Source organism: Podarcis melisellensis (assembly GCF_964234715.1).
Source record: "Podarcis melisellensis genome assembly, chromosome: 15".
NCBI lineage: Eukaryota > Metazoa > Chordata > Lepidosauria > Squamata > Lacertidae > Podarcis > Podarcis melisellensis.
Genome location: NC_138532.1, coordinates 2409359 through 2428159, shown reverse-complemented (window position 1 = coordinate 2428159; position 18801 = coordinate 2409359). Strand labels below are relative to the sequence as shown.

Genomic DNA, 18801 nt, shown 5'->3' with positions numbered 1-18801 from the left:
CAAATTTACTATTAATTTTTGTAACTGGAAAACATTTAGCTTGGTAAATCTACAGTTGATTTAAAAGCACATAAATTGCTCTTGAAAAACCAAGTAATTTTAATTTTACGTTATGCTATCAAAATTGTTGTTTCCCTGCATAAAACACATCCCACTAAGCATACAACATTACCTTGTAATCATAAAACAACATCAGAAAATAAGACATCAATTAATAAGAAATTTAAGCAATAAGTTTCATCAAGTGTGGCTTTGATTTGTTCTTGGACCTCAGCCGATGACTTGCTTCTTGGCCTCTGATGTGGCCCTCGCTTTTCTCATGGGAATAAAGCCTGCCTGCTGCCTCTGTGACGTGTTTCACACAACATTCTATAGACTGAACATGTTGACTATGGATTTTGCATAGGCTTGGGAATGAACTTCTTCATCTTTACTTCTGCTGTATTAAGTTTACATGTCCAAGGAGGTTCATATACCCCATCAGACCAGCTCCAACACGGATGAAGCCCTGGGGTCGATTCAGTATGTCTTCCTTAGACATACAGAAAGTTCTCTCAGTGTGCCATCATCTCCACTCCTCGCCAACAATCTTTTGGACACCAGCTCTCCTTTCCTCACTGTCATATGAGCACAAGAGTGTCTGGATTATCATTTCATGGAATGCATGCCATGCTGAATGCTGGTTGGTTGGCAAAAGAGCATCCAATGCAGCCTTCTTTTGCAGCCTAAGTTGCCACAGCTGAAACAAGATGTGGCGTGGGCTTTCCACCCAATAGTATTTTACTTTGATGTTGAACCAGCAGGGGTAGTACAGTACATGCAAACAATGTATTCTACTACCAGTCGTAAGTTGTTGAGGGTTTTGCCTTTAAGGCCATGTTTTGAAACCCATATGTGACAAAGCCTCTTTGATGCTATTAACCACCTAGAATGACTCACTGGACCAAGAAGGGCCAAATCCATGGGAAGTTTTCTTGTCCTCATGTCCTGTATGATCTGATATCCTTACTCTTGATTAGTAGGCAGATCCTTCATGGTGTTATCCCTCAGTGAAGTAAGAGGCTTTCCAGTTGAGAGTTTGGTGAATGAAGGATCAATTTCAAGTTCTATAGCAACTTCAAGTTTCTCACATCTTGCCAATGTTACCTGCCTACTTGATCTGTGGTCACCTGCTATGATCAAGTGGTGCTCTCACTGGTTTGGAGGGCACAAACCACCCAGGAGCATGTTACCATCCTCCCAGCCCATGTTAATATTTGAAAAATCAATGGCCTGCAGGCTCCTGTCAATGCCCTTCTTCCTCATGAGATCTATAAGATTATTCGCAATAACTTCAGCTGGTTTTTCTCTCTTTGAGGCTTTCTCCAGAGTGAAGTGGTAGATATATCTTCGACCAGGCTCACTGCACACACACTTGCAATTGAGGATATGAGAAGGCTTGTCAAGTTCTGAAGTTTTGATTTCTATGCTATTTTACGCACATTTTTTCACAAAAATGTTAATAAGTTTAAAATTATGGGAAATTCCACAAAAACGTAAAAAAGGAAATAATTTTATATAATTATTTACCAAGTTGAACTAAATTATATTAATTTAACCAAAATACCTTTTGACTTCCCAAGTCATGTTACAACTTTTTAGCACCCTTCGCTTCTGGAATTTGAAAGTTGACAGCCTAATGTTGTTTCTTCCGGTCAAACAGATTTTCAGGATTTTGAAACAATAAGGAAGTCTATAGGGGTTTCTTTTATTATTATTATAGAGTAGGTGAATGTGGAGGAAACTAATTTAGCCTTTCAGGTTTGGGTACATTCCTGTGGGGCATCACAGCAAGTGTTCTTTTAAATACTTCAAAAGCTAATGAGGTAAGAATGCACAGTGTTTCTGTAGATGTGTGCAGCAGATCCACTGTCCTGTTTTCAGGAATGAACTGCTGTCCTGATTGCTCCCGCTTCTCATTTGTCTCTGGCTAACAAACATTAAAGATTGATCTGTTGCACGTGCCTCAAAGTGGTATTTCACTGCATGGTTGGAAACAGCCAGGCAAGAGCTGTCAGTGTTGTCAGTTTGGGAAAACAAGCCCCAGCAGCAAGGGGTGCTCAAGCTGGTCCTGTTCAGCTCTGGAGTGGGACATGCGGATTCCTCGGGGATGTGATGCTCTGCTGATAAAGGAAAATGGCCCTTTGCCCCTCTTTCCACAAACAAAATAGGAAATAAGCTGTTCTAATTTAAAGAAACTCTTATTGCCACTCTGCCAAGTGTTGCCTCTCCCAGTTCCACCGACAGCACCTGACTGAGCCACATTTCAGCAGCTAATGAGTGTGAGTTTAAAAAAACCTTAAAGCCTTTTCCTGCAAGCTGGTGACTGACACAAATGGAGTTCATATTTAATCATCTGTTAACTCGTTGTCTATTATAGCTCTTTAATAGCACCATAGATATTCTTAATGAAGCATGATTTAAGGTATTTACAGCTCTAGGACCGACAGACATCACTCACAGTGTGCAGGTAATGAGGCATAAAACAGCTCTTGGAAACTGTAAAAAAAAAGGGGGGAGAGAAAGAGAGATCTGGCAAGGAGGTAGAAGCTGAATTGTTCCAAGGTTTGTTTTAAAATGTTTAGGCATTTAAAGTCATTTCAGCTTTTTAGAGGTGTCTGGTAGCACAGGGTTCAGCAATTACAGCTGCTGTGCAGCTCTCATCATAGTGAAGGAGTTCATGGTGTTAATACCCATCTTTAAGATTATTATTTTTTCAAAAAGCAAAGTAATGGTTCCTCATTGCTATAGCTGCTTAAAACGTGCCATTCGGAGAGAGAGTGTGAGAGAGAGAAAGAGAGAGAGAGACTCCCACTTTCTCACAGTTGTTTGAACGCCAAAGTCTTCCTGTGAACTTTGTTGGGTTGTATATAGTGATCTCAGAATCAAGGACTGGACATGTTATTAATTTTGGGAACTAAGGGAAAAGAAGACCTCAAAAGTATATGGAAGTTGATTCTTAAGGTCCAACGTGCTTTAAATCATAAAGCAACGGAAGCTATCAAATAGTCTGCAGTCTTGATTGGATTGATTCAGTTGCCCTTGAAAAGGAGTGTTACAACTAAAAACAAATTAGTTCTTCATAAATTATTTTTCTGTGAACCTCTGAGTTCTCTTTTCTTCATTTCTTCATTGCCTTCCTTCAATTAATTTAGGGACCCTAAATTATAAGTGTCCCTTAAATTGTAAGGAACAAGGGTGTGGAATGTCTTAGTGGGTTTTCATCCAGGATTATATCAGGAAGAAATAGGTGAGATATTAATTATATTTGCAGCATAGGATAGGCTGGCATAGGCAGCGAGCTTCTTCAGTCTCATTGCTGCCCTTGTAGAACTCAGCAGTCAGCAGGACAGAGACAAAACTAGAACTAGTTGGCTTTGCTTGTCATCTCTGTTGGGCTCTTTGCCTCCCACCCAACAAGGCTTGGTGGACACTGGCCTCCCTCCCCAGAAGATCCTCTTTATAGCCAAGTCTTTGCACCCTCAGTCTGTCATGTAAAACCTATAGATCAGTTATAGGCATTGTTAGCATGATATGTAAAAGATAGAATCTTGTGATATATATGTGTGTGTGTGTGTGTGTGTGTGTGTGTGTGTGTGTGTGTTATTTCATCTCTGCTCTAGAAATTTAGGTTCGCCCTGAGATAAGCTGCTGCATCAGGTTTCAGAATTGTAAGGTAATAAGGTAAGGTCAGCCTATTTGGGCAACAGTATATGAACATTATTCTCACAGTAAATTCACCAGGAGGACCCACAAATTCTGTTAGAGGTGCTTTTTTGTCTCTATTAATATGCCCAAGCATAGGGTTCTGGTTTTTTTTAATTAGTTTTTAGACAGTGTTATTGAATGTTATTTTTGTACTTTTATTTTTTTAAGAAAAATGCTTGAGTTTTATATTATATTGAGTGATATAAAATTATTGTAAATAAATAATATGAGAGAAGTTGCTCAGAAAAGGGAAGGATCCAGCCTGTTCAGGGCTCTAGTGGTAAAAACTTGCACCTTGCCTTTGTCCAGGAAGAACTGCAGCTCCGTGGTAGATCAGCTGCTTTGCATGCAGAAGGCTCCAGGTTCAATTTCTGGCAGGGGTCCCTACCAGAAACCATGGAGATTAGAAAGTACTGAGCGAGGTGACCCAAGGACCTGACTCTGTATAAGACAGCTTCCTGTTTTCCTGTGTTGCAAACAGATACTGTAAGATTGAAGTTATGTGATCTCTGTTACATACCCCAGGAAATAAATGAACAAGTCAGCTCTACACTAGTTGAGGCATCAAGGGTGTCCCATGTAAAGCATATTGCAGTAATCCAGGCATGAGGTTATCAAGGAACAAATAACAAATGCAAAATAATGGAAGAATAGGAGAGGTCACAGGTGGCTTACCAGGTGAACCAATACAGTCATACCTCTGGTTAAAGTTGCTTCAGGTTGAGCGTTTTTGGGTTGCGCTCTGCGGTGACCCGGAAGTAACGGAACACGTTACTTCCAGGTTTCGCTGCTCGCGCATGCGCAGACACTCAAAATGACGTCATGTGCATGCGCAGAAGCAGCGAATTGTGACCTGCGTGGACGCACAAACACGGGTTGCGTTTGCTTCAGGATGCAAATGGGGCTCCAGAACAGATCCCGTTCGCATCCAGAGGTGCCACTGTATTTGAAAACAGTTCTGATCTGCACAAAAGGTAGCTGTTTTGGCCCATAAGAAAAAAAATCCTAAATTCATTCCAGGGCATTGCTTTTATTGGGGCAAACAAAATGTTTCCAAATTATATTTCAAGTTCTCCAAAACTATTCATTAGGCTAGAGTCAAGCAGGAAAGGGGGGTAACATGTTGACTGGTGGTAAAACTATGAGGAGTCTTAAGATACAGTGGTACCTCGGGTTACATATGCTTCAGGTTACATACGCTTCAGGTTACAGACTCCGCTAACCCAGAAATAGTATCTCAGGTTAAGAACTTTGTTTCAGGATGAAAACAGAAACCGTGCAGCGGCGGCGCAGCGGCAGCGGGAGGCCCCATTAGCTAAAGTGGTGCTTCAGGTTAAGAAGAGTTTCAGGTTAAGTACAGACCTCCGGAACGAATTAAGTACTTAACCTGAGGTACCACTGTAGAATGTGGCTCAAATGCAGTCTCTGTGCAGGCTTCAAGTTCCTCAAAGTTTTTTTGGCCAATGACCGATTCCCCATTTCTAGGAACACAAAAAAACAGTATGGTAGTTACGCAGGTCTGTCTTTGTCATTGAGCAAAAAATACACAGTTTCCTTTGTAGGCTGAGAAACTAAGGAGCAAAGGCACAAATTAATTTTTAGTGGTGCTAGGTAATTTAAAAAGTCATCATATGCCCATCTCTCCCACCCCACTTTGTTTATCATCTGGTCTGATGAACGTTGCTGTCTTCACTTTATGTGTGACGTGGAGACCTCTGAACTTAGCCATTTAACAGTGAGATCCTGAGCTTGAGGAAGTGGATCTTGCATGATCTGAAGGTGGGAAGGAATGTTCCCTCCAACCTCCAGGTAAAGTTATTTGGCTGGCAAGTTACCCGTTGTGAATGACCCTTAAGTTACTCCTCACAATTGTAAATATATACCAGTAAAAGATGAATTGCAGAGCAGGAAGGCCATAGCCATGCAGAGCTATTCCTTAGCTTCTGGTCAGAAAATAGTAAGTGTTCGCTGCTGCTGCTGCTTCTTTTTTTTGTAAATGTCCCCCAGTGAGATCTTAACAAAATCTCAGAATTATGAAAATATTTTGTGATGGAGGTGCCATTTTGCATGAAAATATTTCCCAGAAAATGTCAAGTGTCACCAATCTGCCTGTCTCCCTGTGTGATAGTAATTGGCTTGGAAGGGCCTGCTCTGTCGAAGGCTCTACTCGCCTCCTGCCTCCTCCTTGGTAAGATATTAAAATGTATTGAGTCTCCTTCATTAATGCAGGTGACTTCCTTGTCTCTGAATAGGCACATCTCTGTCTCAATCCAGGCTGAGAAACATATTGTGAGTGGCATGGCTTGAAACATGATTTTGATAATTAAACTTTTGAAAGAAATTTATTGACAGCATTATTCAGATAAAAAAGCAGTTCTGGTTACATGCTAAAAGGGAGAGAATGTAATTTCTCCTGGTCTAGCCAAAGCAACTTTTGTGAAGGAGAAGAAATCCCCAAACTTCTATTACAGGCAGAGTATTTTTGTTTTGTTTCATTTCATTTAATGTCTCTTTTTGCTGCCATGTACTTGATTTAGGCTTTCTCCAGCAGTTTTATTTTAGTGGAAGTTTAAGTATGCTACCCAATTATACCTCATATGTGATAGAGATGATTGAGTATGTTGAGGGGAAACAGAGGATGAGAAATTATAGTGTTGTCCCTTACAGACTTATTTTTATATCTATAACCTATATTTGTAATTGCTTTTTATCTCCAGAAAAATGAAAAGTATAAATTTGCCCTCGTCACGGTATATTGCAGCACTGTATAAGGCAGCACTGAGGCAAGGCTTCTTGTTTTCCATCCCTGCTTGTTTCAGTTTTAAGAATGATGCTTCCCTTCCATTGCTCTCAGCAGAAATAGCTTAGGGGGCGGATTCTGATTTTGCTTACATCTGGCAAACACAGCTATCTTCATTATGGAAACTTGAATTTAACCTGGTATATCTGTAAACAAAAAAATGGTTTGTGTGTCTTAAACTGTTTAATTCTCTTTAGAAATGGCACTTCCCTTCGAAGCTGTTCCATTGCATGTTCGATCCACCTTTACCCATTGCTTGTTAAAACTTGCACCTTATTTTATTTCATATGAGGAATCAACATTTCAGACATGCCTCAAGAGGTTTCTAAAACATCCGTGCATAGAAAAGGCTATGAGCATGTATAGAAAAACTCTGATGAAATAATGCAGGAGGCAGGATCTACCATATGATTTGGATCAGGGATAGCCCACTGGCAGCTCACAAACTGGATCCAGATTCAGCCCCAAGTCAATTTTGTCTGGTCCTTAATCATCAGGATTAAGGAATGTAAGAAGGCATCAATTCCTGTTCTGACCCATGTTCACTGCATGCTGCATGTTTCTGATCCAGTGCAGTTTGACTTCTGACAAAAACTACATTATTTGTCCCACTGTCTGCTGTGGCAGAATTTTGTGTAATTATTTTACATATTTATGCCATACCATTCATTGCAATGCAAAGGAAATAAAATGCCAATAGGTGGAAAGGTAACTAATTATGTATCATTTGCTGATTGAAGACAACAGTGAATACTAACAGTATTCACTGGATTGATTTAAATTCTGGACATGGGATAAATAAACAAAAATCAGTTATTTCTGTTTCCATCAGAATTCCTAAAATCCCTAATCAGGATATGGTAAATAGTTTGCCCATAGTTTCAATCCTAAGGAATAGTACTTCTAAAGAGAAGATGTTGTGTCTTCTGTGTGCGCCACAAAATACACAGATCAGGAAACTGATGATGGCAGATGCTTTTAGGCATTGATATCACACAGTTGAGGTTTCTGGTTATGTGGATTTCATTCTCAGAACATGTACTACCAATACTTGGTGGTTTATGAGAGGCACAACTAAGTTCCTGAGAAAACTACAATCTAACGACAATCTCCAAGAAATACCATCATAGCTATTATAGACGTTGGGGACCTTTGCACCAACATCCTCCAGAAAGTTGGACTACAAGCCATCAGGAAGAATATAATCCTTCACTAAAGAGTTTAGTGAGAGAGTCAAAATGTTAAGGTGGAGACTGAGGATATGTTAAGGTGGAGGCAGAATTATTAATAAGACCAAGAATATGCAGCATGACGAATACATTGTTGGACATTCCCTTGACTGTGGGCATCATTCAACAATTGTTTGATGAGCAAATAAAAGTGATTAGAGGCAGTGGCGTAGCGTGGTTTGTCAGCACCCGGGGCAAGGCAAGTAATTTGCGCCCCCTAACCCGTGGATTTTAGGTAGGGGCAGAGAGCTGCGAGTGCGAGCGCGCCCCCCGATGTTGCGCCCGGTGCGGCCGGCCCCCCCTGCACCCCCCACGCTATGCCACTGATTAGAGCTGAGACTGATGAAATAGTAAATGAAAGCAGACCAGAGAAGGATGAAATGGAAAACAAGGACACATAGACTTTGGAGAACAATATGAATGCCAGGACAGGAGGGTGAGAGTTGGAGGCAACAGATGATGAAATGGATAAATCCTTCACACAGGTGTTTAGAGAAATGAAACAGTCAAATGGAGGAATTGTGATGTTGGAGGAGCTGAATTAAGCCATGGATGGAAAGATGAAGAGACATCCTGAGTTGGCAGAAATAGTTGAGAGAGAAAGTCTACTACTTGAATTTAGAGAGAAAAGCCATCAATATATATAGAAATAGATGGCTTTTCTCTCTAAATGATGAGTATATGTACCTACAACTGCGATATATAATGATGACTATGTGTACCTGCAAGTCAGAATAACACTTCGTTCATATGATGAACAAAGGCTTATGCCATAATAAACCTATTATGTTTTTAAGGTGCCACACGACTTTCTGTTGTTATCTTTGTAAACTTGTAAACTTTGTAATATATACATATTGTGTACACACAATTTATGTAATGTATTGCCTGAGCATGTGTGCTTTATAACTGTGAAGCCCTTATTTCAAAATGGCAACAACTTTATTATAGCGACTCATAAAGGAGTTGATGTAGCACACTACATTTTTGGCTCCTGGACAAATATCTGAATAAGTGTGTGCCACCCTGCCCTGAAGTTGGCCTTCTCTCCTCTGGATGCTTGCCCTGACCATTTGGTAGGACTGTATGACTATGTGCACAATTGATCCCCTAAAAATGTAATGGTCATGGCTTTGTAAATTTTAAAATAACACATTCTTAAATGGCATCTCTTTTTACTGTGTCCATGAACTCTGCCTAGGAAAATGCTTTTAACAAATTGGCTACAATGATGCTGAATAAATCATTTATTATTAGAACAATATACTGCACAAATATTTGGCTGGTTTAGCACTGCTGGACCCTGGAGAGAAGAGGCCGAATGTGTATAATATAAATACTATATAGCAAACAGATCTGCGGTGCCACAGATAGCACTGGAATTGAGACTGTTCCAGAGCTAATGAAAGCTTCCTTGAGCTGCACAGAGCAGTGGACTAGGGTTTACTGGCTAGATAAGAGGGGTTGTGGGCTGTTGGTTTTCTTTTACCTTCCCATTAGAAAAGTCATTAACTCTGTAATCTTAAGGCTGGCCTGAGGGAAAAGTGAAGGTTGGCAAACAATCAATTCCAACACCCTACCAGTCTCACCAGCAAGGCAGGAGTCAGGACGGAGAAGTGTAAGAATTTACATTTTTCTTCTGCAAAATTTGAAATCAGATTACTGTTTAAGAGTACCTATGCAATGCCCTCCTCTTATGTGTGCAGCCTTTTAGCACTGTGGAACTCCCTTCAGTCAGATGTCAAGGAAATATACATCTGAAGACATCTGAAGGCAGCCCTGTTTTGGGAAGATTTTTATGTTTGAAGTTTTATTCTGTTTTTAATGTTCTGTTGAAAGCCGCCCAGAGTGGCTGGGGAAACCCAGCCAGTTGGGCGGGTAGAAGTAACAAATTATTTATTTATTTATTTATTTATTTGTTGTTGTTGTTGTTGCTGTTGTTGTTGTTACTGTTCATATGCAACCCTTTACAGAAGATCTAAGAAACTTGGCGTGTAAGCAGGCTTTTGATGGCAATTTAGTTACTATTCCTAGAGTATTATAGAATTTTGAACATAAACATGACACAGCATAAGAAGATCTCTTCTAGATCAGGCCAAAGGCCCATCTAGTTTAGCATCCAGTTCTCAGGGTGGCCAAAAACTGGACTTGAGTGCAAAAGCTCCCCCCTTGCTGGTGTGATTCCCACAGCTGCTATTCAGAGGCATCTCATCACTGACCCTGGAGGTAGAGCATCACCATTTGACTAGCTAAACCTTTGATAGTCTTATCCTCCAACTTATTTAATCCTTTTTGAAAACCATCCTAGTTAGTTGCCATCACTTCATATGTGGGGAGTGAATTCCATTGTTTAACTAAGAAGTACTTCCTTTTGTCTATCTCCAATCTTCCAACATTCAACTTATCCTGTTTCCACTGTCTCCACACCATACATACTGTATTTTTCACCCCATAGGACGCACTGCCCCATAGGACGCACCTAGTTGTTGTTTTTTTGGGGGGGGAAATAAAGGGGAAAAAATTATTTTTCCCCCCCCCAGGCACGGGGCTGGTGCGGGGGAAGCCTGAGCTTCCCCCAACCCCAGCCCCCAGAACAGCCTGCTATCCGCAAGCCTAGGGAGCCGCACTGGTCTCCCCAGGCTTGCGGAGAGCAGTGCGAAGCCCGGGCACACTCTTCAGCGCGCCCCAGGCTTCGGAATGCAGGCAGCCCGGTGGCGCGGGCTCCCTAGGGTTGCGCAGAGCTTCCTGAAGCCTGGAGAGCGAGAGGGGTCAGTGCACACCGACCCCTCTCGCTCTCCAGACTTCAGCAAAAGCCTGTATTCGCCCCATAGGACGCACACACATTTCCCCTTCATTTTGGGAGGGGAAAAAGTGCGTCCTATAGGGCGGAAAATACAGTAATCTTAAACACCCCCATCATATCCGTGTTGCCTTTTCTTCTCCACTGAAAAGCCTCAGATATTGTATCCTCCCTCTCAGAGGGGAGTTGGCCTCAGAACATTGATCAGTTTCCAGTTACTCTTTTCTGAAACTTTTCTAGCTTTGGTTTTTATTTAAATGTCACTCCACAAGCTGCTTCTATTGGTGTCCCTGGTATTCATGCTCATCTGACACATCATAAAATCATGCTCAACCAATATAACAAAGTTCTCTATACTTTCTTCTCGTACCTCAGGGTGGGTAAACTCTGACCCATGGGCCAAATTTGGCCCCTGCACACCTCCCAAACTGGGATCATGAGGCTGCTTCTCCTAAACCATATGCACCTGCCCCACACTTGACATGGTAGAGATGCAGCTCTATTGGGGGACTTGATCCCTATAGAAAACATGGGCTGAAATCACGGCTCAGCTAGTGATAGGCAGCGACTTCAGCCCTGCTGAATTTGTGGCACAATGGAGTTCCAGGAAACATCTCTGCCAGGCCTGTGCTTGGTGTTTTGCTTATTTTAGAGCTGGCAAAGCCCCTTACACTGCCCATCCCAAGTGCCTGACAGTCATCTGTCGTCAACAGGTGGGTGGCACAACCTAAAATGGGCCTATCGGCTGCAGAAGTACAAGTGGCATCCCAAAAACAAATTCTCACACCACTAGCAGGAATGAAAATTCACAACAGGTTTTTTCATGCTTTGCGAAGAAGAGTGGCGGAATGGACACCATACCACACATCCAGTTTGTTGCGCAATAAACACATTTCTTTCTTTTTTGTTGCGTCCAACCCTGAAATCTTACCCTAAGATTGGTCTTTTGTTGCAGGGGTGTTTCATCTCCACGGCACTGAAAGTGAAATTTTTGTAGCTGGGAAAATGAGATGCTTCCCCCAGAGAGCTCATTCATATTTTTTTAATGCAGGTGTTACTGCTATCTATTCTGTATAGGCTATTTGTGAGGCAGTTAGTGTAAGGTGATGCAACTTTTTTGCCCCTCCCATGCCTGCACCATTTTGTGAACCTTTAGTGTCTGTTTTGAAATCACAACTTCTCTAGCCACGCTAACCACTGTTGCTGCCTTTCTCCTCACAAGCACATGTCCTACCACGAGTGCTGTGACAGCAAGGCTGTCATTGAACAAACATGTAAGAATATTGTAAAAGGATAGAAAATATTTCTCTGATTGTGCAGAAATTGAAGCTTAACCTATAATGCATTTTTAAGTTGCAGCAGATGTGTTCTCACAAGTCATTTCTATATCTAAAAATGTAACATGGGAAGGTTTCTACCTCTGAGATAAGCATGGTTATGTTGAACTGTTCTCTAATCTTAGCTTAGATGTTGCTTTCAGAAGTTAGTGAACACATAAATCCTTCCTGTGTTACATTTTTAGAAGTTATGCCTGTTATAGCATGGTAAGGTAAAGGTAAAGGACCCCTGGACAGTTAAGTCCAGTCAAAGGTGACTATGGGATGCGGCGCTCATCTCTCTTTTCAGGCCAAGGGAGCTGGCATTTGTCCACAGCTTTCCGGGTCATGTGGCCAGCAGGACTAAACTGCTTCTGGTGCAAGGGAACACTGTGATGAAAGCCAGACCAGCAAAGCTTTGTCCTGGGCTACTGTTATGCAGAGATGGATATGGGGCTGACTTTTTCTTTCCTTTTCAAATTCATCTAGTCCAGCCCCCACTCCCTTTTAGACTGTACTTTAGGGCAGGCAGTAATTTCTTGGGAACCAGTGTCAATCCAGCCTGGACCCTGACACATTTATTTGGTATTGTTCAGTTGCTGCGGATATGTGCTAGGCTGATTAGATAGCGCATGTATGGCAGTTCCCTAGTGCACTTGTTACCTAGGAAACCATGAGCTCTACATGTGTGTCACTTAACACCCTATTTGCTTTCATTTGGATAAGTCTTTAATTTCTGCACTGCCCCATCTCCTCTGGATCTATTCAAGTCGCCTGTCTTCATACACTAATCCCTCTCCTTCTGCCCTGCTTGCCTCTCTGGCTGTGGTTCTCAAAAAAGTCCCTGCCTGCTCAGAGCAAGTTTCCAAACCTGTGGGTAATCTGAACAGCTCGTGCCTTTAACAATAATAACTCAAATTATATACACGGCTTCTCCCATCCAGAAGCAATTAGTAGCTCAAATGTGATGCTTAACACTTCCATCATCAAAGCACTCTACAGACGTTAACTAATTAATCCTTCAAATATTGCAATAAAGCACAGTAAGGTGGCTATTTCTCCTTTGTAGATGGGGGAATTAAGGCACACAGAATATCAAGGCTGGACAGTGGTTGGCTCTGCTTCACTATGCAAAGGATGCAACATCCAAAATATCTGTCATTCAAGTAGAAATAAGAGGTCAACTACCCACTCCTAAGAGAGTTTCATTCTCAAATGGAGTCTCTACCCTGGTTCCTGTCTGATTAATCTTAGACTTTCCCAGCTCCCCCAGTGACTCAGGTAGAATATTTTGTGAACTGCACATTAAGGTGCTGGTTTTTAGCTGTGCTGAAGCTTCTTTGCAACACACTTGCCCCTCATTATCTATGTTTAGCTGAATATTCAGAAAGCTTCCCACCTCATCACCAATTTTTATTCTGTAAAACAGGTATTTTGTGATGTCCACAACAGTTTCTTTGATTTCCAAATGTGTCTCCAGACTAAGAAGGTTGTAGAACTCAGATAGAACTGATTGCAGCTGATTAAAATATTAGATTGCAAGAAACAAACTTATTATTGGTTTGTTCCAGTGCCATTTGTTCCATTGCCATTTGCTGGAAAGAAAGAAAGAAAAGGAAGGAAGGAAGGACGGAAGGAAGGAAGGAGGGTTTTTTGGGAGCTGTCAGACCATTGCTTCCTATAGCTCAAGACAGGGGTGCTGAGGGGTCTTGCCCCCCCCCAAAAAAACCTAGGAAGGGTCTGGGCTCCCGCAATATCCTGTGGCAACATGTGCACACAGTGTGAGCACACCACAGAATGCACTCACGACACTCGTGCAAGCTGTGTGTGCGTGGCTCAAGAGCTATGCCTCCTAATAAAACCTGTCACTGCCTTCCACAACAGACCACAGAGGGATGTTTGGGTTCACATATTCCAACTGTAAGCTGAATGCTGAGCGTATGTTATAAATAATTGTTTTACCTGCCCTTCACCAGCAGCTGTGAGGGTGGGTTACTACAATTTAGAATTCACAATTCAAAACAGTTAAAACAGATTATAGTCACAAAAATTGTGGTGGGGGCACTGAAAACACACATTTCAGAAGTAAAGTCCAGTGTAGAGAAGTTTCTTCTGCAGACTAGTGCAGTAGTGTACAGGTGACAACACTGGAGGCCTGGAAGAGCAGATCCTGTAAAACAAAATAGTTCTGCAAGCCATGGTAGGTGGTCCTGTCTGCAGCACTGTCTGGTCAGCAAGACCAATTAAAGATTCCCTTCCCTTTAGCAATACCTGCTGACCTAGGGTTCTGGGTGGGCACTCTTTGGTGCATGGTGTGGCCATGGAGGGCTGCCATCTTCTGACGTGGCCAGAGGAGGGGATGGTCACCTGGTGCCACCCAACCCTGGCTGCATTGGGCTCCCAGGTAAGGACAGGCGGTGCCTGCAAGCCAATCAGTCTCCAGCCCACTCCATGCCTATTTAAGGGGGCAGCCAGGTGGAGGCCACCCTCTTGGCTGATCGTCATGGGATTTTCAACCGACCTAGTCCTTAGGGGTCCACCCAGTGGGGGAGCAGGTGTGTTGCCTATGGACCTTGCTATAGTTTACACCATAGCTTTCCAGACTTTTCATATTAGTAACCCCTTTCCAGCCCTGAAAGGAGTGTGGGGAATGTTTGTGTGACACACTGCAGCCGACACGCTAACGTGTCATGACACACAATTTGGAAAGCTCTGGTTTACATGGTCACCATATTCAGGGACGGAGGAATTTTCTCCTGCAAGCAAACTGGCTGGCTTGCAGGTTTTTGCCTACCTCATCGCAACATTGGCAGATAAGGCATTGGGCTGGATCCTTAGTCGCAGGAGTATCCTGTTAGCAGGGTCCAGGAGGGGTGACTCTGTCTGGGAGTCCATGGGGGAGGGGGACCAGTGAGCCAATACACCTCTCCCAAAGGCGACTCCCCAGCACCAGGTTCTATCAGGTAGCAGGCAGGCTACCTGATGCAGGATACATGCCCAGTGCCTTAGCGAAACCTGCTCTTTCCTGTAATCAATAATGTGGCTTAATTCAACCTAAAACCAGTTTCCTGTGTCCATTCTTGTGGCCCTCCCTGCACCTGCAGTGGGCATCATGTCCCTGTGCTGGCAAGGATATAATTCTGTCTTACAAGCTGCAAGTGTTATCTAGTCTGAAATTTATTTGTCCCACTCCCCCTATGGCATTAAAAAAAATCTAATGCAGGCATGGAATATATAATTTGCTATCATATAAATGACAAATTTGATACCCAAATGGAGACGAAGCACCCCAGCATTGTCACAAGGTTACCAACTTTCTCTTCTTCCTGTTTAAGGGTCTCCTCTGACCACCCCAAAGCTGTGTGTACTGTTGCCTTCGTGGACCACAATCTGTACTGAAATCCAAGCCTGCTGTTAACTTCACTTGCGCTCTATTCTTGTGTTTGCTATTATTTTTTAACACTTTTTTGTGCATAAAAGCACTATCCTCTCCCTAGAGCCTGCCTGCAGTGAAGACATGGTCTGTACAACTGCAATTATTTAGAAGAACAGATGGAGTGAGGAGCAGAAAGTCTGTTAATAGTAATAGAAATGCTACATGTTAACCTGGACAGCACACGATGACAGTCCCATGACTACACGTTCTGTTCCCACCAGCTGGGCACCAACGCAGAAGTGAGAGATTCACAACAATAGCAAAACCAAGAACCCACCTAAAGTTAGAAATCAAATTCCTTCACACTCTTCAGTGTAGGTTTCCCCCCACCCCCAGTAATCTCCTGCCTCATGGTCATTTCAAAATATTTTCATATTTAAGGTGTGGTGTTATAAATTTCAGCATGGTTGGCAGGATAGAAATTAGGCATGAATGTGTGAGAAGGAAGTACAGGCCAATAAAGGGAGCACAAACATGGTAAACCAAGAATTTTATATCTCCCCCAATCACAATAATTAACTCTTAAGATTGTGCTGACATAATATATATAATTGCTGAGCAGCAGATTTGCTTGGGCTTTTTTTTTTGGTGTTTTTTTTTTTGTAAGATGTGAATGAATCAGAGGTTGCTCCTAATGGAATCTAAAAGACAGGAAGGGACATGGCCCAGTGGCAGAACATCTGCTTTGCATACAGAAGGTTCAGCCCCCATATCCAAGCATGGTTGAGAGAGACCCCAGTCAGAAACCCTGGAAAGCCCCAGCCACTCAGCGACAGACAGGATTGAGCTGGATGGACCAATGTTTTGAATCAGCATAAAGCAAATTCCTGTGTTTGTAGGTACTAGTATGTCATGAGCAACATGGAGGTGTCATGGAGTGGTCAGATTTTGAGAAGGAATGGGAGGAGCTCAGAGAGTTGGAGCTGGAGAACCCTGGAGTGGGTCCTAGTGGGATGGGGAGGTGGAATCAGGTATCCAGGAAATATCTGCTTATGTAAAGTGCTTTACAGGCTTTGCTGAGCAACTCACCCCAAATCATACAGCTGTGCTTTATGTTATATCCATGTACACAAACACTTCTGTGACAACTCTCTGCTAAGAATATAATAGAGTTATATTTAGCATTTATATAGTGCTTTAGAATGCTCAAAAATGTTTCACATTTTTATGTAAATAATGTTTACAATAATCCTGCAATTTAGGCCAATATTATTATCTCCATCCTGCAGATAGGGGAAGGAGCTAATAAATGACTTGTCTGAAGACAAATTACTAATTACATTCCCCCTTCCTTTACATCAGATTTACTGTTGGGAAGCTGCTAATTTAATGCACTGGGGCACATGCATTTACTGCATTGTTCTAACTGAATTACCCCTGCCCAAGGTGTGATTAGCTCCCCCCCCCCCGAAAAAGATGAGTACTCCTTTGTTCTTCTGATCTTCTTTCCCGCTCATGAAAACTAGTGATCCATGCTCTCTCCAGGCCCACATTTAACCCCCAGCCCTGAGTTTCTAAGATAAAAAACACCTGTCATTGAGTTAGCTTAGAATTCACACATTTGAAACTGGATGCCCTCCTTGCAAGCCAGTTTAAGCATAAAATGTTTTTTAGTTTCATGTGTTAAATCTTTAGATTAGATGGTTAAAGTTTCAGAGACAGATGCGATATCACTGCCTAATGACAGACCAGTTGGATATTATGCAAGAACAAAGTCCATGAAGCTTATGCCGTCATAAATTGGTTAGTCTTTAAGACTCTTAGTAGTTTTTTGCTGCAAAAGGCTGTTGGCTAATCCTCTAGATTTTGTTATGAAATTATTCTGCTCATCTTTTACAATCAATCACTGTTTGTGACCAGTGAGAAGCTTAGGAACTAGTCTGTTGTGGAAACAGATTTAGAGAGCATTGAGGCTGCCCCCTCCCCCCGAGAATCTAGGCCAGAGGTCTCCAAACTTATTTGGCCTACCGCCCCATTTTATTGGGGGAGGGGGAAACCTCAGCGCCCCCCTGGAAATCTACCTTCTTTAATCCAACAAATTAAGCTTGCTGGCTCAGTCTCATCCGCCCCAGGACTGGGGCTGGCGCTGGAGCCACAGCCCACCTGCCATTGGCCAAGTAAGCGTCTGCTGTGATCCACTTCCTGGGCCTGAGTGAAGCCCAAAACAAGCATGTCTACCAGATCCAGGGGAGGCATTGTCGCCATCCCACAATGGCACCCGGCCTTTCGATTAGCATCATTACACCAGATGAAACACGTACAAACAGTTTTTCTTCTTTCTTTCTCTGCTTTTTGTAGTGAAGAGCAGGCTGAAATACTTTAAATACATATTATCCATATTTTTTTACAGGAGAAGAAGTATGTTCTCATCATGGTAGATCCAGATGCCCCTAGCAGAGCGAATCCAGAATACCGTTTCTGGAGACATTGGGTTGTCGTTGGAATCAGCGTGAGTAGCATGTGTGTTTATGTTATTACATTATTCATGAGGATGCATGGAAACACTGCTTTGGAAACACTGCCGAGTTCAGATATACCCAGCTCTTTCCTCCATCATTGTTATCTCACCTTACTCAGTGGTTAACAGTGATTAAATGAACAGTAGTTAATTAATTAGCAACTATTTTGGAGGAGAGGTCTGTCTACAGACAGATGGCCCTGTAAAGACATCATGGCCACCACTAAAGTCATACCTCGGGTTGCAGACGCCACTTCAGCTTGTGTTTTTTCAGGTTATGGACTGCCGAAACCCAGACGTACCGGAATGGGTTACTGGGTTTTGGCAGTCGCACATGCACAGAAGTGCTAAATCGTGCTTTGCGCATGCGCAGAAGTGTCGAATTGCAACCCCCGCGCGCGCAGATGTGACTTGCGAATACTGCGGGTTGCAAACGTGCATCCCACACAGATCACGTTCGCAACCCGAGCGTCCACTGTAGAAGTTAGTGGTGGTGGGGCTGGGGCCACTATTGGTCTCATGGGCGGGATGAAGGGGAGATGGTGATATGTAAAATCACTCTTCTTCAGCTTTTGCTCAGTCCAGCCAAGGAGATTCTTTAAAGTTTTCATGAACCATCTCAGGAAGTGAATGGTCCTCTTGCCCCAAAGGCGTGGGAACATCCCTTATCTGTGCTCTGTGATCTAGCCCAAGGACTACAAATTACCTTTGAGCTCAAAAAACCCAACCCTATTTGAGACTCTTACACAGCTCTCTGTAAGCAATGCTTGTTGTCTGGGATTTGTATGAAAATAGAGAAACACTTTAGATTTGTGTTTATTTTGCATACCTATCTGATATGGTTCTTCATGGTTGAGTTTCAAGCCAATGTGGCAGTGCGGTTGTAGCTTTGGTGAGGTGTGTATACACATCAACTTAGATTTGGTAAGGTTACAGTGAATCCAGATATCTTTCCAGTATATGGCCAGTATGCTTTCTGTGGTTTTGGTCTAACTGTGTTAATTCAGGTATGTCA

General features: G+C 42.6%; 1 protein-coding gene across 3 annotated transcripts in view; it reads left to right on the top strand.

Moving 5' to 3' along the window:
* PEBP4 (phosphatidylethanolamine binding protein 4) overlaps positions 1 to 18801 on the top strand; it is a 236690-nt gene that overhangs the window by 71138 nt on the left and 146751 nt on the right. For all 3 annotated transcript variants that reach the window (XM_081891177.1, XM_081891178.1, XM_081891176.1), the window contains exon 4: positions 17679 to 17777. In XM_081891177.1, the coding sequence (XP_081747303.1) occupies positions 17679 to 17777 (99 nt within the window). The remainder of the gene's footprint in view (positions 1 to 17678; positions 17778 to 18801) is intronic.